This window comes from Camelus dromedarius, chromosome 9, assembly GCF_036321535.1.
Source record: "Camelus dromedarius isolate mCamDro1 chromosome 9, mCamDro1.pat, whole genome shotgun sequence".
In the NCBI taxonomy this organism is placed as follows: domain Eukaryota; kingdom Metazoa; phylum Chordata; class Mammalia; order Artiodactyla; family Camelidae; genus Camelus; species Camelus dromedarius.
In genome coordinates this window covers 72,244,101-72,261,465 of record NC_087444.1, presented here as the reverse complement: position 1 = coordinate 72,261,465, position 17,365 = coordinate 72,244,101, and the positions used below count along the sequence as shown (strand labels likewise).

Below are 17,365 nucleotides of genomic sequence, written 5' to 3'. Positions count from 1 at the left end.
TGGGTTCAAGCAGTGTCCGCCTGTCCATCTCCCCCGCCCCCAGCCTCTGGCAGCCGTCAGAGAGGGAGGGGCGATTGGGTCGTCACCCTGTCTTCCCCCGCTCTAAGCTGTGTTTCCTCCTTGGGGGCCGCCTGCGCCAAAAATGCTGATGGAAACCAGCTGCGGGAGGCGCCGAGGTTCGGCGTACGCCCAGGCCCCTCCCCGGCGCCGGCCGACCCCGCTAAGGGAGGGGGACTGGGGCGCCCTAGCTCCCCTCTGCTCTTCCGCAGCCGGGCCCCGGGCCCTGGCACGTCCGGCGCGCCTGATGCTTTCCAGATGTGAGCCTGGTTTCCCTCCCCCACCTGGCCCAGTGGTTCCCGCCGGATAGGGGGAAGGGGAGCCAGGGTCCGATATGCCCCATCAAATCGCGACCAGGGACCCAGGCCGGTGTCTTGTTTCCCTGTCCAGGCGGTAAAAATCGAATTGGAATGGGCTGACTGCGGTAGAGATGCTCCTCTCTCCACCTCGTCTTCTTCCCAGGGCTCGGGCTCCGCCCCTCCCGCAGCCCTCTCGTGTGGCGAGGTCCTGAGAGAGTCCCAAGACCCGCCCCTCACGGCAAGCCCTGCCCGTGCCACGCCCCTAGCAACCCGCCCGACACGCCCCCTAAACTCCGCCCCGAGCCGCCACGCCCCCTTGGCCGCCCCGAGCTCACGCCCCTGGGACCCGCCTCTGCGGGACCCGCCTCTGCAGGACCCGCCTCCGCCGTCGGGTCCCCGGCAGAGGGCGCGGTCTGCGGTGTCTGTCTCTCCACCCGGCTCTGTGTCTCTGAGTGTTTGTGTTTCTCGTTCCCTCTTTCTGACTGTACTTTTCTGTCTGTGTGTCTCTCCTGTACCTACATGTCATTATGTCCCTGTCTCTCTCTGCAACCGTCTGCCTGTTTCGGCCTCTTTTAGTCCCTAGGTCGCTATCTCTCCAAATTGCCGTCTGTGTCCCTATCTCTCTCTCTGCCTCTCTCAGTCTCTCCCTGAGTCTCCCTCCTCGTGTTTCTGATTTTTGTGTCCCATTTCATTTTCCGTGTCTTTCCCTAGTCTGCATCCCCGCCGCGGGGGCGCCTTGCCCTCCTGGTTTCCACCTCCTCCTACGACTTTGGAGCCGGCTGGGTGGGCGGCTTGGCGGAGCACGGGCACCCCCGTGTGGCCGGCAGGGGACTGTCAGGAGAGAACAGCGGGCTGAGTGTGTGCGTAGCTATTGCAGACACTGTGGGTGTCCATGGGTGACACTAGGAGATGGTGTGACGCCGAGACTCACTATGTGAGTGTGTACTACTGCGATATCGCGCGTGACGCCAAAGGTTGCGTGTGACTGTGTGACCTTGTGAGATTTTATGTGACAACCAGAAACTGGGTGCAACTGTGTGAAATGTAACACCAAGAGGTTGTGTATGACTGTGTATGTGAAATGACAGATGACCTGTAGGCGACTGCGTGTGACACCGTGAGGTTGGGTATGCCTGAGACACTATTTGGGGGACTGTTTGTGACATCAAGAGACTATGTGTGGGTGAGAGGTTGTGTTTGACAGTGTGTGACACGGCGAGACCAGGAGAGTTATGCGTGTCACATGGGCAGATGATGTGTGAGCGAGGGTGAGAATGAATGGGTGTGATCCACCAAGAAATGGCATGAGAAGGAGGTGTGAGAGGCCTGGGGGGGGGGAGGACTGGGAGTGACAGAGTGACCTTGTGAGTGTGAGACAGGATATGTCCGTCACACTGATGATGGGTAAGAAACTGAGTGTGTGTAACACAGATCACGTGGGACATTGAGAGACTGACCCAAGGTCATGACAGTGCGTGAGAGTGTGCAACTGTCCAGAGCACCCGGATGGGTATACGAGAGAGATCTCAAGTAAGTAGTGTGTAACACTGGAAGGTTGTGGTGTGAGGGTGACAGTGGTGGGTGATACAGACGATGTGAGCTCGGCAAGACACCATGAGATCTGTGTTTGACACTGTGCAGAACTGTGTTTGTATGCTTGACACTCAGAGACAGTCTGTCTGACTGGTTGTGTGAGATGTCGTGGGTGATGATGGGCCACACTCGGAGAGATTGTGAGGGACCGTGTGGCATTTTGAGAGACCGTGTGACTATGGTGCTGTGGGAGGTTGTGTGTTAAACACAGGTGGTTCAGAAAACAGTGTGGCAGCATAGGGTGACACAGCGAGATTTGGTGCTTCTCTGTGCAAGGGACTGTGAGGGTGAGTCTGTGTGCTGAGAGTGTCGTTTGTGATGGGGTGACAGTGAGGCGGTGGGTGTGACAGGGTGGCAGGGCATGTCATGGAGTGAGAGGCTGTGTGGGACACACAGAGATTTGTGTCACTGTGGAATAAATACAGCAGAGCATTGGGCACATCTTTAGAGACTGTCTTTACCTTTGAGTGTGTGTGAGTATGTGTGTGTGTGAGAGAGAGAGACAGAGATATAGACAGAGACAGAGATTGAGAGGGGAGACCGAGAGAGACAGAGGAAAGGAGAGAGACACAGAGAACAGGAGTGACATAGACACAAGGAGAGAGACACAGAAACAGAAAGACAAAGGGGGACAGACAGATATGATGAGAGGACCTAGACAGACCCGAGGCGGTCAGGGTGATGGAGATGGTGGTGGCAGTGGCAGGAGGAGGCGGGTCCTCAGGGGCTGTGCCCCGGGAGAGGGGGTGGGGCGGGGCTGCGGGGGACCCAGACGCTGCCTCCCAGCCTCTGCCACTGGCCCGCCATCCCAGCTCTGGGCAGCAACAGGTAGGAGGCTCTGGTCCTGGCCCCAACAGCTCGACAAATTATCCCTCTGCCCCATCCTGTCACAGTCCGTCTGCCTGGGAATGAATGAATGAGTGAGTGAGTGAGTGAGTGAATGACTTTCTACTTCTGCATCTCCATCAGCCTGTCTCTCCTTCTGTCCTTCCATTTACCCATCTCTGTCTCCCTTCATCACTCCATCTCTCCTGCCCCTCCATTTCCTTCTCTCTGTTCCTTCTGTCCTCTGTCCATTTATCCCCTTTGTGCCTCTCTCTCCTCCGTCACTGCCCCTCCCTCTACCGCTCCCTTTTTCCTTCTGTCTATCCTCTACCACCTCCATCACTCCATCCCTCCCCAACTCTTCCATCTTCCCTTCTTTTTTTTCCATCTTCCCTTCTCTATCCTCCCTCTGTCCCTTTGTCTCTTCTGTGCTTCTCTCCTCCTGAATCACTCTGTACAATTCTTTACCCCTCTGTTTCCCTCTCTCTGCCCCCTCCATCATGTCATCCCTTCCCCATCTCTCCATCTTTCTATCCTTCCTCAGTCTCTTTATTTCCCTCTGTGCCTGTCTCTCTGTCCCTTCGTCTTTTCCTCTGCCCCTCTGTTTGTCCCTCTCTCCATCCTCTGCCCTACTCCCAGTCATGGCTGGGTGGCCCCCCTCTCCAGTGCTCTCTCCGGCTGTTAATGAGCGGAGAAGCCTTTGAGGTGGCCAGGGCTGGGGTGGGGGGCTCCCTGAGGGGGGCGGAGGGGGCAGCTGCTGCCAAAGCCCTAATGAGGCCCCCTCTGCGCCCCTCCCGCAGCGATCTTAATTCCTTGTTCTCCCTGGAGCCACCGCTAATTGGCCTTGGGAGGGGCCCCCTCCTGCCTCATGCTCTATCCCTGGGAGGTGAGGACACCTGGATCCCTGGATCCTGATCCAACACCTGTGGCCCTGTCCTTCTGTCCCTCCCTTCACCTGTCTCTCAGCCTCCCATCTGTGCTTTCCTCCTGCCTTCCCTCTCCTCTCTCTGTTCCTCCTCCTACCTGCCTCGAGGTACCCCATCTGTGCACCCCTCCATCCCTCCTCTTGCCCCTCTCCTCCCTGTTCATCTGCCTCCCTTTCAGCCGGCTTTTTGGTTCCCCGTCTGTGCGAGTCTTCATCTCTCCCCTTTTCTTCTGTTTTCCTGTCCCTCCCTCCACCTGTTTCTGGGCACCCCATTCGTGGGCCCTTCTACGCACGCCCCTGTTACTGGGTCCCACCACCAACGCCACCTCTATCTAGGGAATCAGCTTTGCCCTAGCCTACCCCTCAGCCCCGACTCCCAGCTTTTAACCCTTTCCCCGCAGCAGCCATGTCCAACAACATGGCCAAGATCGCGGAGGCCCGGAAGACGGTGGAACAGCTGAAGCTGGAGGTGAACATCGACCGCATGAAGGTGCTGGGTCGGCGTAGGGAGGAAGGCAGGGGCCCCGGGATTGGGGTCTGGACTGGGCAGTGTTGGGAGTGGGGCCGGGAGCTGAGAGGTGATGAGGAGATCCCCTTAGATCCTCTTAGGAAACAGACTGGACCCGGAGAGCTGGGGTGCCTAGACAAGGGGGCGGAACCGAATAAGGGGTGGGGCGTGGCCAGGCTGGGTAACGGAAGGGGCCTGGACAAAGGGGCAGGGTCTGGTAATGGGCGGGGGCCCGACCCGGGGCGGGTCCGGGTAATGGAGGGGCAGGCAAGGGGCTGGGCGTGGACTTCACCCGATGCCCGCAGGTGTCGCAGGCTGCGGCCGAGCTCCTGGCCTTCTGCGAGACTCACGCCAAAGACGACCCGCTGATGACGCCGGTACCTGCCGCAGAGAACCCTTTCCGTGACAAGCGCCTCTTCTGCGTCCTTCTCTGAGCCCTCCCGACAGTATACCCTCCCCTGCCAAAGTATGAACCCAATAAACGTGGTGACTGTGGTGGTGCCTGTGCTTTCGGGGAAACTGAGATACGCGTGGAGCTTGGGGCCACCGTCTGGGAGCCTGTGTCCCTTCTCATCTCTTCTAAGTGTGTGTGGAGTGTCGGGGTGGGGTGTTGGGTGTGTGGATGGGGATGGGGATGGGGTACCCTGGATATGAGCACTCTGAGCTCTGGCCTCAAAAGAATGTTCCACGATCCTGAATTTATTTAATCGTCCCAACAGCCCCAGCTGGCTACTTGTATGACATGCATTTTACAGATGAGGAAACTGAGCCAAAGGAGGTCCCTTACTCAAAGTCACAAGCTAGGAGATAACGGGATGAAGTCTGGACTCTGGCACCCCCTGAACCTCTAAGTTGGCATCCCTTCTCTCCTCCTGCCTGGTTTGGAGGTTCTTTGAATCCCCAGTGTCCACCTTTCTCATCCCCTGAATGATTCCCCTCCCTTTTTTCACCTCTGATCCTCCCTGCCACAGGCCCACTTCTGTCCTGAAGCATTGAACTTTTTCTCTGTTCTTATTCGTTTTCCCAAACACTCCTGGCTCTGTGCTGGATGAAAGTGGGGACACAGCCATGACTGAGACAGCCCTGGCCCTGGGCTCCTGGGGCTCGGAATCCAGGGCGGGAAACAGACCTGTCCCCAGATAGTGAGAATTCGGAGTGGGCAGGGCTGGGATGGGAGAGTTCAGAGAGAGTGCTTGACTCAGCTTGAGGGTCAGGGAGGGCTTCCTGGAGGGGGAGGACATCTGAGATGGGATGTGACATGGTGGTAATAAAACTTGGGGACCCAGAGAAGAAAGAAGTGTGGCTACAGGGAGGGAGAGGAGACAAATTAGTGTGTACATTCCTTCCTTCAACAATTATTTTCTTTGTTCTGGGGATGTGGGTGACTGTGGCAGCCCTGCTTCCTGTCCTGTTTTCCCACATCATACACAGGTGGTCTGCATGACATATATAGCCTGCAGTTAAATAGGAGTACTTGACTGCTTGACATAAAAATACATGTTTCTGGCTTCTTCCGGATTGGAAGGTCTGGGTGTCCTCAGACTTGTCCAACCCCGCAGGGTGACCAGAGCTGTGAGATGGGCCCTGGGCTTTCCAGCTTGCCAAAGTCCCCACCAAACCCTATTGTCACCTGGTTAAGGAGGCTCAGGATTAGTTACTACTTATCACAGCTGTGCCAGGGGCTTCTTACAGTGGAATGAAGAGAAAGGTTAAATATCTTGAACCTGTGTCTCTGCTGAAAACAAAGAATGCAGACTGAGTGAATGCGGATTTGGTTAATTACTTTTCCTGGTCGGTCTGAGGGCCACTGAGTTTACGACCCCTTCTCTCTCCTTGCTCCCTCTTGTCTTGGGCCTGCACCCCTGGATCTGTATGGAGATGGCTCACTGGGCCTCGCCTCCCCAGAGCGGGGCTGTGTCTTTGTCCTGGCAAGTGCCCCATTATTTGCACTGGATTAGGGTCCCCTGGGCTCCAACTCTGAGCTTCCTGTTGAATTGAGGCAGGAGAAGCTGTAATTACATCTCCCTCCTGCCTCCCACCTCTCAGTTGGCTCCGGCCTGGTTGCATCATGTCTGTGGGAGCCCCTGGGGAGTTGGGGGACAGAGAGAGCCAAGGATGAGCTGTGGGGGGGCAGGAGGAGGGATGCTGCAAGGGAAGTTGCCAGAAAGATTCCAGAATTTCAGAGATCCAGCATCCTTGCATCTTAGAACCCTGAAATACCAAGGAATCTAGAATCTCTGGACCTCAGAGGGCTGGGATTCTGCAGTCTGGAACCCCATGGGGCCAGGATGCTGGGGTCCTGCCCGATTGTCCAGCTAGGATTCTGGAGTCCAGCACTTCAGGAGTATAAGGTTTTCTTGAGCCTGGACTGTTGGGATTTAGACTCTTCAGCCCTGGGATCTTAGAGCTCGTCTTGGGGAATGGAAGCTGGAGAGAAGCAAATGGGACTGGCTGGCCTGGTGGGTGACAAGGGGTGGGAGGAAATGTCTGCCCGGAGGAGGAAGGGGGCTGGGTGAGCGTGCACTCAGACTGAGGCTGGGAGGGAGCAGAAGCCAGAAGGGACAGAGCAGGTCCCTGGTGACCAGCCTCCAAACTGGCTTAATCTCATTAGCGGATATGACTCTGCAGCACCAGCTTCTGGTTCCCCGCTGCTCTTTCCTGCCACCCCCAGCTGGGGTCAGACCCAGGCTGGAGTCAGCAGAGAGGTGGACCCCTGGGGAAAAGCTTGCTCCCAGCAGTTCCCTCCCCCTTCACCCCAAACCCCAGGGCTGGGGGCTGCCCCCCCAGCTGTCTTCCCTCTGCATCCCAGTGCTCAGGAGTTGGGTTTCACAAGTCCCATCTCCCTTAATTCTCATGGTAGCCCTTGAAAGGGCTCCACTTACCCCCATTTTCCAGGCACAGAAAACTGGCACAAAGAGGTGATGTCACCTGGCCAGTTGGGGCTTGAGGTCAGAGTGGGAGGAGCCAAAGGATGACTATTCAGGAGGGGCTGGAGGTGTTGAAGGACAGAAGTGAGGGTATCCCAGGTGAAGGGCATAGCCCAGGCAAAGGCAGGGCAGAGTTGACAGAGAAGGGACACCAGGAGCAGGCGAAGGAAGCTCACTTTCACCACTCACCTGTCACTGGCTGTGTGACTCTAGGAAAATGACTTCCCCTATCGAAGCCCTGATGGTCTTCATCACATAGCTGCCTTGCCCTTGTTGGGATGCTGCATGAAGGTTAGAGACGGAATTCACCCTGCCTCCAGGAAGCCCTCAAATTGCTGTTGGGGTTGTTATTCGTTCAAGGAGCCCTCATCCACTCAAGGTGTGCAGAGGGCTGGGGATGCAGAGGGGCTCAGAGGGCACCACCCAATGGCCAGAGGGAGGCAAGGGCCATTTTGGGGTGGAGAAAAGGGAGGTGGGCAGAGAAAACTGGCCTCCAGCTTCAGGGGGCTGGGACCTGCTAAGGAGGAATGGGTCAGGATGGATAAACAGCGGCTTTTCACAGCAGGGAGTGGGCACAGATGACAGGCAGGCCTGTCAGGCATGAGCAGCTGGTGGCGCATGTGTGGGATATGAGGTGGGGCCATCTTCCTCCCAAGGCAGGATCAGGACGGAAACCAGGGAGTCAGCAGAGGGTCAGGCCCAGGGCAGGCTGGCATCTTATGTCAGCAGCACATCCAGATGCAGGCCTGGGCTGGTGGTTGGAGGCACTGGCTGGCAGGCCATCCAGGTCCCATTTCCTGGCCTGCTTGGTACTTGCCCTCTTGAGGACACCCACGCAGATGGAATGACTCAGCAGAGGGCCTGCCCAGACTCCAGTTAGAACCTTCCACTCCCATCACAGGTCGCAGGCCACTTGGGACCATGCCCCACTGGATGGTGCCCTCCCAGCCCCTCTGCACCCCCAGCCCTCCAAACACCTTGAATGGATGAGGGCTCCTTGTTGGGGTTATTCAACAACCCCAACAGCAATTTGAGGGCTTTCTGGAGGCAGGCAGGGTGAATTTTATCTCTAACCTTCACATAACATCCCAACAAGGGCAAGGCAGTCACGTGATGAAGACTATCAGGGCTTTGACAGGGGAAGTCATTTTCCCAGCGTCACACGGCCAGTGGCTGGTGAGTGGTGGATGTGAGCTTCCAGACCCACTCTCTTTCCACTGCACCGGGCCACCCCTCCACATACAGACACATGTGGGCAGTCACAGCCCCAAAGAAACATGTGGGCCCCCAACAGACACACACGAACACACCAATAGATACAGATGCACAAAGAGACTTAAGAGGAAAGAATGACCACCCACTGGTGCGCACACACACACACACACACACACACACACACACGCTCATCATGCTAATACGATGCTCACTTAGGTCATACAAACCCACATCTGAAGTTCACACATCCGCAGGCCCTAGCCTACCCCATCCTGGGTGCCCATTTCCCCTCGCCCTCTGGTGCTGTATGTCCATTTCCAGTCACCTCTGGGCTGTCCTGCCTCTTCTGTTCACCGCCCCAGGGTCCCTCTGGGGAAGAGGCCCAAGTCCTGTTTTTTAGCGGTGCGCGGCAGGGGGAAGGTGCTGACTCACCCACCCAGAGCTGTTCCTTCCCCCAGCTCTTCCCAGCCCTGGAAGCCACCCCACCCCCTAGCCCAGCCAAGTCAGGGTGACCTTTCACCCCAGGGCACCTGGGTGGAAGCAGAACCCTTGGTGACCCCTGCAGTGGGCTCGGCCCATGGGAAGGAGGCTGAGGGGGTGGAATCCCCAGAAGGTGAGAGTGTCCAACACTGGCATAGACCCCGGGACCCTTAGTTTTCTCATAAAGAATGAGTAACAGTCACCACCTCTCTGACCTGTTCTGGAGCACAGAATCAATGTCAGGGTTGCAAGGGCTCCCAGCCCCCAGGGGCAAAGGTGGGGCAACTGAGGCCTTGTGTGTGTGGTGGGGGGAAGGTGCATGTCTGAGGACCCACTAGGCACATGAGCAGCACGCCCAGCACGGACTTCCTCAGTGCTTTACAGTGCCTGGTGGGGACAGGAAGCCAGTGGGAGGGAGGCTCTGGGAACCAGAGCTCCCCGCCCTCTACACACCCTAGCAACTCCCCTGATGCTGAGACAGGACGCACGCCTGCCAGGCATCATCATTCATTAATATGATAGAACTTCCTGAGTTCCCTCTGGTCTGCCTGGGGACTGCAGAGCATGAGGGGGAGACCACGTGGTCAGGAGGCCTGAGATCCTCACACAGGCAGCCCCCAGAGCAGGGCTGAGTGGTCGCTCTCGGAATACTTGGTGTGGCTGGAGCTGGGGCATCCATCCTGGTGGAAGCTGGCAATGCCAGCTGGGCATGACTGATAGGGAGACGGGAAAGGTGAGAGGATGAGGGAATTGTGGTCATGAGGGAGGAGAATGGGTATGGAGAGGGAAAGCCTAAAGCTGCCCAATGTCCATCCCTTGGGGTTGGGAGCATCCTTCCTGGCCTTGGATGTGATCCAACATCAGCACAGGCTCTCTCCTTGGTATAAAGAGGGCTCTGGGATGGGTCACTGGCCATGGTCAGCCACCAGGCCCAGGAAGCCGATATCATCCCAATAGACAGATGAGGAAACTGAGGTCCACTGGCTTCCCACCCTGGCCTGGGACCATCACACACCAAGGAGGTGGTCAAATTGGGACAGAAACTCCAGTCAAATGGAGTGAGACCCTGACTTTATAATTAAACTGCCTTCCTGAAACCTAAGGGGTGTCTGAGAGGGTCCCCAAGTTCTCATCTGAGCCTTAGGGGTGGAGAGGCCACATGGGAAGCCATCGACTCAGAAGGAACAAGGGTCGGTAACCTCTGTGCTGGCAGCTGGGAAATACAGGTCAGCCACACTGGCCGGAGGGTAGCAGCCACGTGGCTAGGGGTATGTTTGTGGAGGGGTGGGAAAAATTAAAGAACAGTGATGTTGGAGCCCTGGATGGCTGTCTGTGGCCAAAATATTATTCTTTGAAGTCAAGATCACAAGAGCTTGGCCTGGAGCCTGGGAGTGCTGGGTGAGAGGCAAGAGGGTCAGACGGGGCTCCCCTTCGAAAAGCAAGTCCTGGGGATGCTGTTCCCTACCAGGGGATGCCAAATCCCTCTTTCCTCACCTCACTCCCTTCCCAGGGCTCTGCCAGTTGGGTAAGCGTGAGAGCTGGGAGCCCAAGGACTGGCATTCTTTTCTTGGGCAAAGCCACCTCTTCCCCCAGGCTTGTGGAACAAGTGAATTGTGTCCAGGGAACAGAAATCTCAGTTGTGCCTGGAAAACACTACATCAGGGAGGAATTTCCTGGTCATTTCTCAATCTCTGGGCAATGTCCTAACCCTGGGGTCTGCGCCCAGAATAGATGCCAGAGGCCACCCCAGACAGCCTTACGGACTGGTCGGCTATGTCCCTCAGGTCCTGTCTGGGTCCCCACTGGTGAGGGAGTATGATGACTCAGGTGATCTCCACCCTGGGCCACTGGGTGATTCTGGGAAGGGAGGAGGGCGGCAGAGATCTGAGTGTGGGGAGGTGGCAGGTGGTTCAGGACACAGGGAGGGGAGGCAGAGGCGAGAGATGGATGAACTGGGCAAGGGGGATGGAGGGAGAGCGCCAGGGAAGGAGGGAGGGCGCCAAGGGGCCTCTGGAGAAAGCAGGGGGGAGGGAAGGCGGGGCAGAGAGGAAATGAAAAAGCCGGGGCTAGATGGGTGGGGAGGGAGGGAGAGGGAGGGAAGTAGGGAGAAGCTGACACACTGAGACGGACCCAGAGAGCAAGACTCCAGAGAAGGAGCAAGGGGACAGAGGAGGGAGTAAGAGAGACTGCAGAGGTGCGGTGAGGAGGGGTTGGGAAAGCTGAAATGCAGAGAAGAGTGTAGCAGGCTGTGAGTGGGGAGAGAGAGAGAGGGAGGGAGAGGCAGAGGGGCTGGGCAAGGGAACGAACAGAGACAGAGAAGGAAAGAACTAGGGACGCAGGGACGGAACAGAGAGACAGATGTGAGCAAGGAAAGAAGTAGGGGAGATTGAGACTGAAGAAGGCAGAGGGGAGAGAAATAGACAGAAATAGACGCACATACCAGAACTGCAGTTTGACTGAGACACCGCCTACCCCTACCCCAGCTGCAACGAGGACCCAGGACGGCGGTGGTGGGCGTCACAGGGGCAGACCGGGCTCCTCCTCCCCCTACTCCAACCCCAGGGACCCTTCCAGTCCCGGCCGCAGAGGCTGGGGATGGCGGATTCGTGCCGGAACCTCACGTACGTGCAGGACTCGGCGGGCCCGGCCACCAGCACCCTGATGTTTGTGGCGGGCGTGGTGGGCAATGGGCTGGCGCTGGGCATTTTGGGGGCGCGACGGCGATCACGCCCCTCGGCTTTCGCGGTGCTGGTCACTGGGCTGGCGGTCACTGACCTGCTGGGCACGTGCTTCCTGAGCCCGGCAGTGTTCGTGGCCTACGCCCGCAACAGCTCACTGCTGGGCCTGGCCCTGGGCCGCCCGACGCTGTGCGACGCCTTCGCCTTCGCCATGACCTTCTTCGGCCTGGCCTCCACGCTCATCCTCTTCGCCATGGCCGTGGAGCGCTGCCTGGCCCTCAGCCACCCCTACCTCTACGCCCAGCTGGACGGGCCGCGCCGCGCCCGCCTGGCGCTGCCGGCCATCTACGCCTTCTGCACTGTCTTCTGCTCGCTGCCCCTGCTGGGCCTGGGCCAACACCAGCAGTACTGCCCGGGAAGCTGGTGCTTCATCCGCATGCGCTCGGCCGAGCTGGGTGGCTGTGCCTTCTCTCTGGCCTATGCCAGCCTCGTGGCCCTGCTGGTGGCCGCCATCATCCTCTGCAACGGCTCCGTCACCCTCAGCCTCTGCCGCATGTACCGCCAGCAGAGGCGCCACCAGGGTTCGCTGGTCCCAGGTCCCCGGACTGGCGAGGATGAGGTTGATCACCTGATTCTGCTGGCCCTCATGACCGGCATCATGACTGTGTGCTCCCTGCCTCTCACGGTGAGTCCCCTCTGCAGCTCGGGTGGGCAGTGGGGAGCAGGGTGGGTTCTGGCTCTGTCCTCCATCGGTTGTGCCCATTTCACAGATGGGGAAACTGAGGCTTAAAGAGGTCAGAGGCTTTGTCCAGGGTCAGACAACTCCAGACTTTCCTGAGAAGTCTCTCCCCACTTGCTTCTGCCCCCATTTGATTCTTCCTGACCCTTGTCTCCCCGCTTTCTCATCTTCAGCCCACCCCCTCCAATTCAACCCCCCACCAACCTCCCCTACCCCTGTAGTGATAATAAGGTCACCATTCACTGAGCACTTGCTCTCTGTCCACCCTCAATGGTTTAGAAATGATTTAGATATTCTTTCTCCCATAATTTCCAGAATGACCTTATACATCCATTCCACCAGCATTTAGCAAGAAATGGGGACAAATTTCCTGTCATTTTACAGGTGAAGGGTGAAGATGTCTCTTGCCCATGATTTCACAGAGGCAGGTCTGAACCCTGTGCTCCTCTGATTCGAGTCTGATCTCCCCACGACTGACCACAGTCCCCACTTCCCCATCCATGTATCTGCCCTTGGAATCTCCTGGCCTCGCCCCTTTCCTGTAGGAACTCTTGACCTGCCTCTCCCAAATTGTGGCAGGGCCAGCCCTGGTACCCTGGTATCCAGTTATCCTGTCTTTGCTCTGGGCCTCATTTTCTCTTCCTGGAAAATGCAAGCGCTGGGCTAGGTTTGAGGGTCAGCAAACCTTTTGGGGGTTATGGATGACTCAGAGACTGGACGCACGCAGGCACAACCCTGGGACTCGGCCCCAAAGCCCCATCTCTTTCCTTCTAGGGCTCTGCTGACTGTTTCCTGGGGCTTTCTCTCCCTCTGCTCCCAGGATGCACTTGGTACTTAGTTTTCATCTTATTTCCTTCCCTTTCCGACAGGCCACCCCCACCCCATTTCTGCCAGTGTGCAAGTGAGGGGAGGGGAGCAAGAGTGGGGAGAGGCGTGTGGGTGGGGGCAGACTCCTGGGTGCTTCTTGATGCCATCCTCTTGTCCTCAGATCCGCGGCTTCACCCAGGCCATTGCCCCAGACAGCAGTGAGACGTGGGACCTCCGCGCCTTCCGCTTCAATGCCTTCAACCCCATCCTCGACCCCTGGGTCTTCATCATTTTCCGCAAGGCTGTCTTCCAGCGGCTCAAGCTCTGGTTCTGTTGTCTGGCCCTGAGGCCTGCTCAAGATCCCTCACAGGCAGCTGTCTCCCAGCCTGCCTTGGGAAGGAAGGACTCAAGGGCCCCCACGACTCTCGGTGGGAAGGAGGGGAGCTGGGTGCCTTTGTCAGCTTGGGGTGAGGGGCAGGGGCCACCCTTGCCAGTTGCACAGCCATCCAGCAGCACCGTGGGAATGCCGTCCAAAGTGGGGTCCAAGGCTGCCTGCTCCCTCTGCTGACATCTGCCCCATGATCTCCTGCCCTGTCTTCCGGGAGCAGGAGCCAGAAATTCAGGGACATGACTGATGGCTGCGAGTGAACAAGCCAAGAGATGGATCCTGGAGTCCTGCCTGCCAGAACCCTGACCCCCTGGATTCAGGGGGTGATCAGCTGCTATTTCTCCTTCAGGGTGGCCACGATGTGGGAGAGGGATAGGGAACAATAAAAAGAACAGTTCTCTCAAAATATCCAGTGGCCTGGCCGGCCTGGACTGGCCCTTGTTAGCCCATCCATCTCACTGTCTAAATATTTAGAAGGCAGAACAGTTCCCAGCAGCTTCTGTGTGCTCAGGTCTGCTCTGGTTAGAGTTCTGGCTCTGATCCTCATTCATTCAAGGTGCCCTGGTCACCCACCCCCACTCCCCTGGGGGAGTGGCTGCCCTCCCCCAGCCCACTCCCAGAGCCACCCTTTCTCCGCCTCCTGGGTACAGGGATTCCCTGACAAGCTCCCTCCTCCTCTTACTTCTGATTCCCCATCGGACTGGGGAGCCCTGTTCCCCCCAGGGGAGCTGGGAGGAAGGGGAGACTGTTGCATTGTGGATGACACCACTGGACAGATGCCTGGGAAAGGAAACTACATGGCTTGGTGGGTTGCAAGATGTGGCTGGTGGGGCCATGGGTGGCTGGGGAGCTGGAGAAGCTGGAGGATGACTGAATGGGAGGTATGGAACCCAGGGATGGCCCAAGAACTCAGACCTAAGTCCTGTGTCCGTCCCTCAATAAATAACTGCCTCCTCATAGAGCCTGACCTCACCTCTTGTGTCCTTGGAGCCCTCACAAAAATCTCATTCATTCATTCAACAAATAGTGGGTGCTGACTCTACCAGGTGTAGGGGACTCAGACCAGTCTCAGCCCTACCCTGGATTCCTTGGGGGATTTCTAGCCTTCAATCTTCCCTTCTGACTGCTGGGGTGATTTCCAGCCACCCACACCTCCCCACTTCTCCTTGCCATCCCCTGCCCTCAGGCACAGAGCCAAGGGTTTTCGGGAGTGAGAAGGGTAAAGGAAGACTTGCTTCTTCAGGTGGTTGGTGGGTGGTAGAGAAAGGGAAAGCCCCCAGACTCCTCCCAGCCCCAATTCCCCTTTCTCACTTGCTTCAGGGTTAAAACAAGAAATCTGCCCCTGGGGACAGGCAGAGAAGTAGGTGAGGCTCGAGCTCCCTGTAAAGACAATAGCAGTGGCCAAAGTGAGTCCTTCTCCACTGCAAGGCTGGAATCAAAGTCCAGAGAGGGCCTTGGTCACGCGCTGCCAGGTCACACAGCGAGGAGAAAGCGCAGCCTGCCGGGTGGAGCTGGTCTGTCTTTCTGCTTCCTTGACCCAGATCACTGTGGGGCAGGTGAATTTTCCTTTCTGTGACTTGGTCTCCCGTTGCTTAGAATGGTGATCAGAATTTCACGCTTAGTTTACGAGGTTGTGCCGAGGATGAAACGATTCCCCTGGAAAGCAGTGTGGCGCAGGGCCCAGGGTAAAGCCCACGAGACATGTTACTGTTATTGCCCTTGTTGTTGTTGCGACTGTGTCTTTGGCATCTGGGCAAAAGTGGTTTGAAAACAAAACAACACCTTTCTCCATTGTTTTGACATTTGTTTTTCCTTCCAGTCACTATGTTTCATTTGAAGGGGTGTCTGCAAGAATTAAAAATAGGTCAAGATGACTGCTTCATGGGCATGGGGTTTCCTTTTGGGGTGATGAAAATGTTCTGGAACTAGATAGTGGTGGTTCACAGCATTGTGCATGGACTAAATGTCACTGACTTGTACCCTTTAAAATGGTTGAAATGGTAAATTTTATGTTATGGGTATTTTACCACAATAAAAAGGAAAAAAAAACTCATGTCGTTATGGAAAACAATTGAGGAAGTTGGGAAATTTTTATAGCAGACTTGTCAGAATAATACTATATTGTTTGAATTTAAGAAGGAGAATGTTGACTTGTATATTAAGACAAGACTGAAAAAAAAAGAGAGAGATCAAGAAACATCAGGTGGGGTCCGGCCTTTGTTACCATACCCAGCCCAGCCTCAGTGGCAACCGGCCTGAGGTACTCCTGGAGGATGGTGCACAGAGCAGGTGGAGGGGCTGCATTTTGGGCAGGAGTCCAGAGAGCTAGGGGCGGGGCTGCCTGTCCAGGCAGGACCCGGGGGCGCTGCCCCAGAAGGTGGGTGGGTTCTAGCCTGTTAGCACTCGCTGGCTGGGCTTTGGAACCCACAGCATCCTCATTTGAGGTGGAGGTCATTATCAGTCCTATCAAGGATTAAGCTGGTTTTCTGCTGGCTTTTCCCCACTGGGCCTCACATCTCAGGGGCCTGCCCCCTCCTCTGCATCCCACTGTTTTTCTCAGATTCCCACCAGCTCTGGCCTGGAGGTCTACACCGCTTGCTAGGGCGGGGGTTTTCACACAACTCTCGCCCCCTCTGCCCACACCCCCTGCAGGCTGATTGGAGAGCTCCTCTCTCTCCCAGCTGGTTCTGGATCCCTGACTGCCCACGTAGCCTCTCCTCTGTCTGCCATGGTTCTGTCTGGAGGTCCTGTCGCCGAGCTCCAAGGGCTCCTACTGCCTGAGGCTAAGGGCCAATTCCCATGCTCCCTGCTCAGCTGAGGTTTCCCCAAACAGTTGATGACCTTTCGGGCCTCCACTTCTTTGCTCACTGAGCTCACCCTTCCTGTAAGAGTATTTCCTCTTCTCCATCTGTCAAAACACCCTTGCCCTTCAAGGGCCTGCTTAGGCTCTTCCTCCTCCTTGAAGACTTAATCACTCCTTTCTTTGGTGCCCTCAGTGGGGCTCCATGATGGCCGTCCCTGCAGTCTGCTGTAGCTCAGACTTTTTTGTTCATTCTTATTGAGGGCTTATTGTATATCAGGTTAGTCCCCCTGATGGTGGGGACAGGGCATTGGCCTTGCTTTCCTGGGGCTCACAGTTCAGAGTAGGCAGGGCTGGGGGTTGGTGGAGTCTAGGGGGACATCAGGGAGGGCTTCTTGGAGGAGGAGATGCCTGAGCCAGGACCTAAGGATTGGAAGAAAGTGAGCCAAGTAAAGAAGAGGGTTTCTGTTGTGCTTACAGCTTCGACTCTGGCCTCTGATGACTTTTTTCCTTTGCCTCTTGTTCATTCCTTAATTCAACAGCCATTCCCTTGAGCCTGCTCTGGGCTCAAGGCTGCTCAGTGCTTGCTGGGAAGATAGCAGTAACAGACACCGCCTTAGCCCTACCTCGCTCACAATCCAGTGGGGTGACAATTTAATAATCACAGAAGATGTATTATAATAAGGAGCAAAAATACAAATTTACAAGCTGTGAAATATACCAAGAACACAGTGTAAGGGAGGCGCCTGCCCTAGTCTGGGGTTGGGGTCAAGAAGTGACACATTGGAAACAGGTCTGTCTCCCTTGAGACTTTATGTACTTTTGACTTCATTTCTTCACTCACTTCTGACTTTGGAGCACCAGGCTTGGCCCATAGATGAAGCACACACACCTGTACACACCCTGGCGGGTCTCTAGGAGTCTCCGATCTTCTTGGGCCGTCTGTAGTTACTGCCCCACCTGCTGGCCACACTGGGAATGACAATTAGAAGTGGTCCCAGAGCCACTGCCTTCGACAGCATCCCACTCCGCTGGAGGAAGTGAGGGGTACCTGGATTTCCCTCCCGTGGGCCCTGTTTGGGCAATTCCTGACGTGTTCCCTGGTCTAGCCACTTTCTTAGAAC

The 17,365-nt window shown here is 56.6% G+C and overlaps 2 protein-coding genes across 7 annotated transcripts; both read left to right on the top strand.

Moving 5' to 3' along the window:
• The first annotated feature begins 754 nt into the window (after positions 1 to 754).
• On the top strand, positions 755 to 4,702 carry GNG8 (G protein subunit gamma 8). Of its 5 annotated transcripts, none has more exons than XM_031458941.2 (4): positions 2,725 to 2,777; positions 3,575 to 3,660; positions 4,104 to 4,189; positions 4,513 to 4,702. In XM_031458941.2, exons 3-4 carry the CDS (start codon positions 4,106 to 4,108, stop codon positions 4,639 to 4,641), a joined length of 213 nt encoding a protein of 70 aa, XP_031314801.1. In that variant the 5' UTR covers positions 2,725 to 2,777; positions 3,575 to 3,660; positions 4,104 to 4,105; the 3' UTR covers positions 4,642 to 4,702. The 5 variants fall into 5 exon arrangements, with proteins under 5 accessions (XP_031314803.1, XP_031314802.1, XP_031314796.1 ...); XM_031458940.2 differs by having other exon boundaries at positions 4,101 to 4,189; XM_031458943.2 differs by lacking the exons at positions 2,725 to 2,777; positions 3,575 to 3,660 and adding an exon at positions 755 to 1,290.
• A 6,228-nt stretch (positions 4,703 to 10,930) lies between these two features.
• On the top strand, positions 10,931 to 15,492 carry PTGIR (prostaglandin I2 receptor). 2 transcript variants are annotated; one of them, XM_010997707.3, is made up of 3 exons: positions 10,931 to 11,005; positions 11,313 to 12,192; positions 13,235 to 15,492. In XM_010997707.3, exons 2-3 carry the CDS (start codon positions 11,425 to 11,427, stop codon positions 13,619 to 13,621), a joined length of 1,155 nt encoding a protein of 384 aa, XP_010996009.1. In that variant the 5' UTR covers positions 10,931 to 11,005; positions 11,313 to 11,424; the 3' UTR covers positions 13,622 to 15,492. The 2 variants fall into 2 exon arrangements, with proteins under 2 accessions (XP_010996009.1, XP_010996008.1); XM_010997706.3 differs by having other exon boundaries at positions 10,931 to 11,023.
• Positions 15,493 to 17,365: the final 1,873 nt, after the last annotated feature.

Excerpts from the sequence above, each read along its gene's own strand:
- GNG8 (XM_031458936.2), top strand. The coding sequence starts at position 2,429 with ATGTGTGTGTGTGAGAGAGAGAGACAGAGATATAGACAGAGACAGAGA. Across the intron at positions 2,778-4,100 it reads CCAGCTCTGGGCAGCAACAG|CAGCCATGTCCAACAACATG; the intron begins GTAGGAGGCTCT and ends CTTTCCCCGCAG. Across the intron at positions 4,190-4,512 it reads TGAACATCGACCGCATGAAG|GTGTCGCAGGCTGCGGCCGA; the intron begins GTGCTGGGTCGG and ends CGATGCCCGCAG.
- PTGIR (XM_010997707.3), top strand. The coding sequence starts at position 11,425 with ATGGCGGATTCGTGCCGGAACCTCACGTACGTGCAGGACTCGGCGGGC. Across the intron at positions 12,193-13,234 it reads TGTGCTCCCTGCCTCTCACG|ATCCGCGGCTTCACCCAGGC; the intron begins GTGAGTCCCCTC and ends TCTTGTCCTCAG.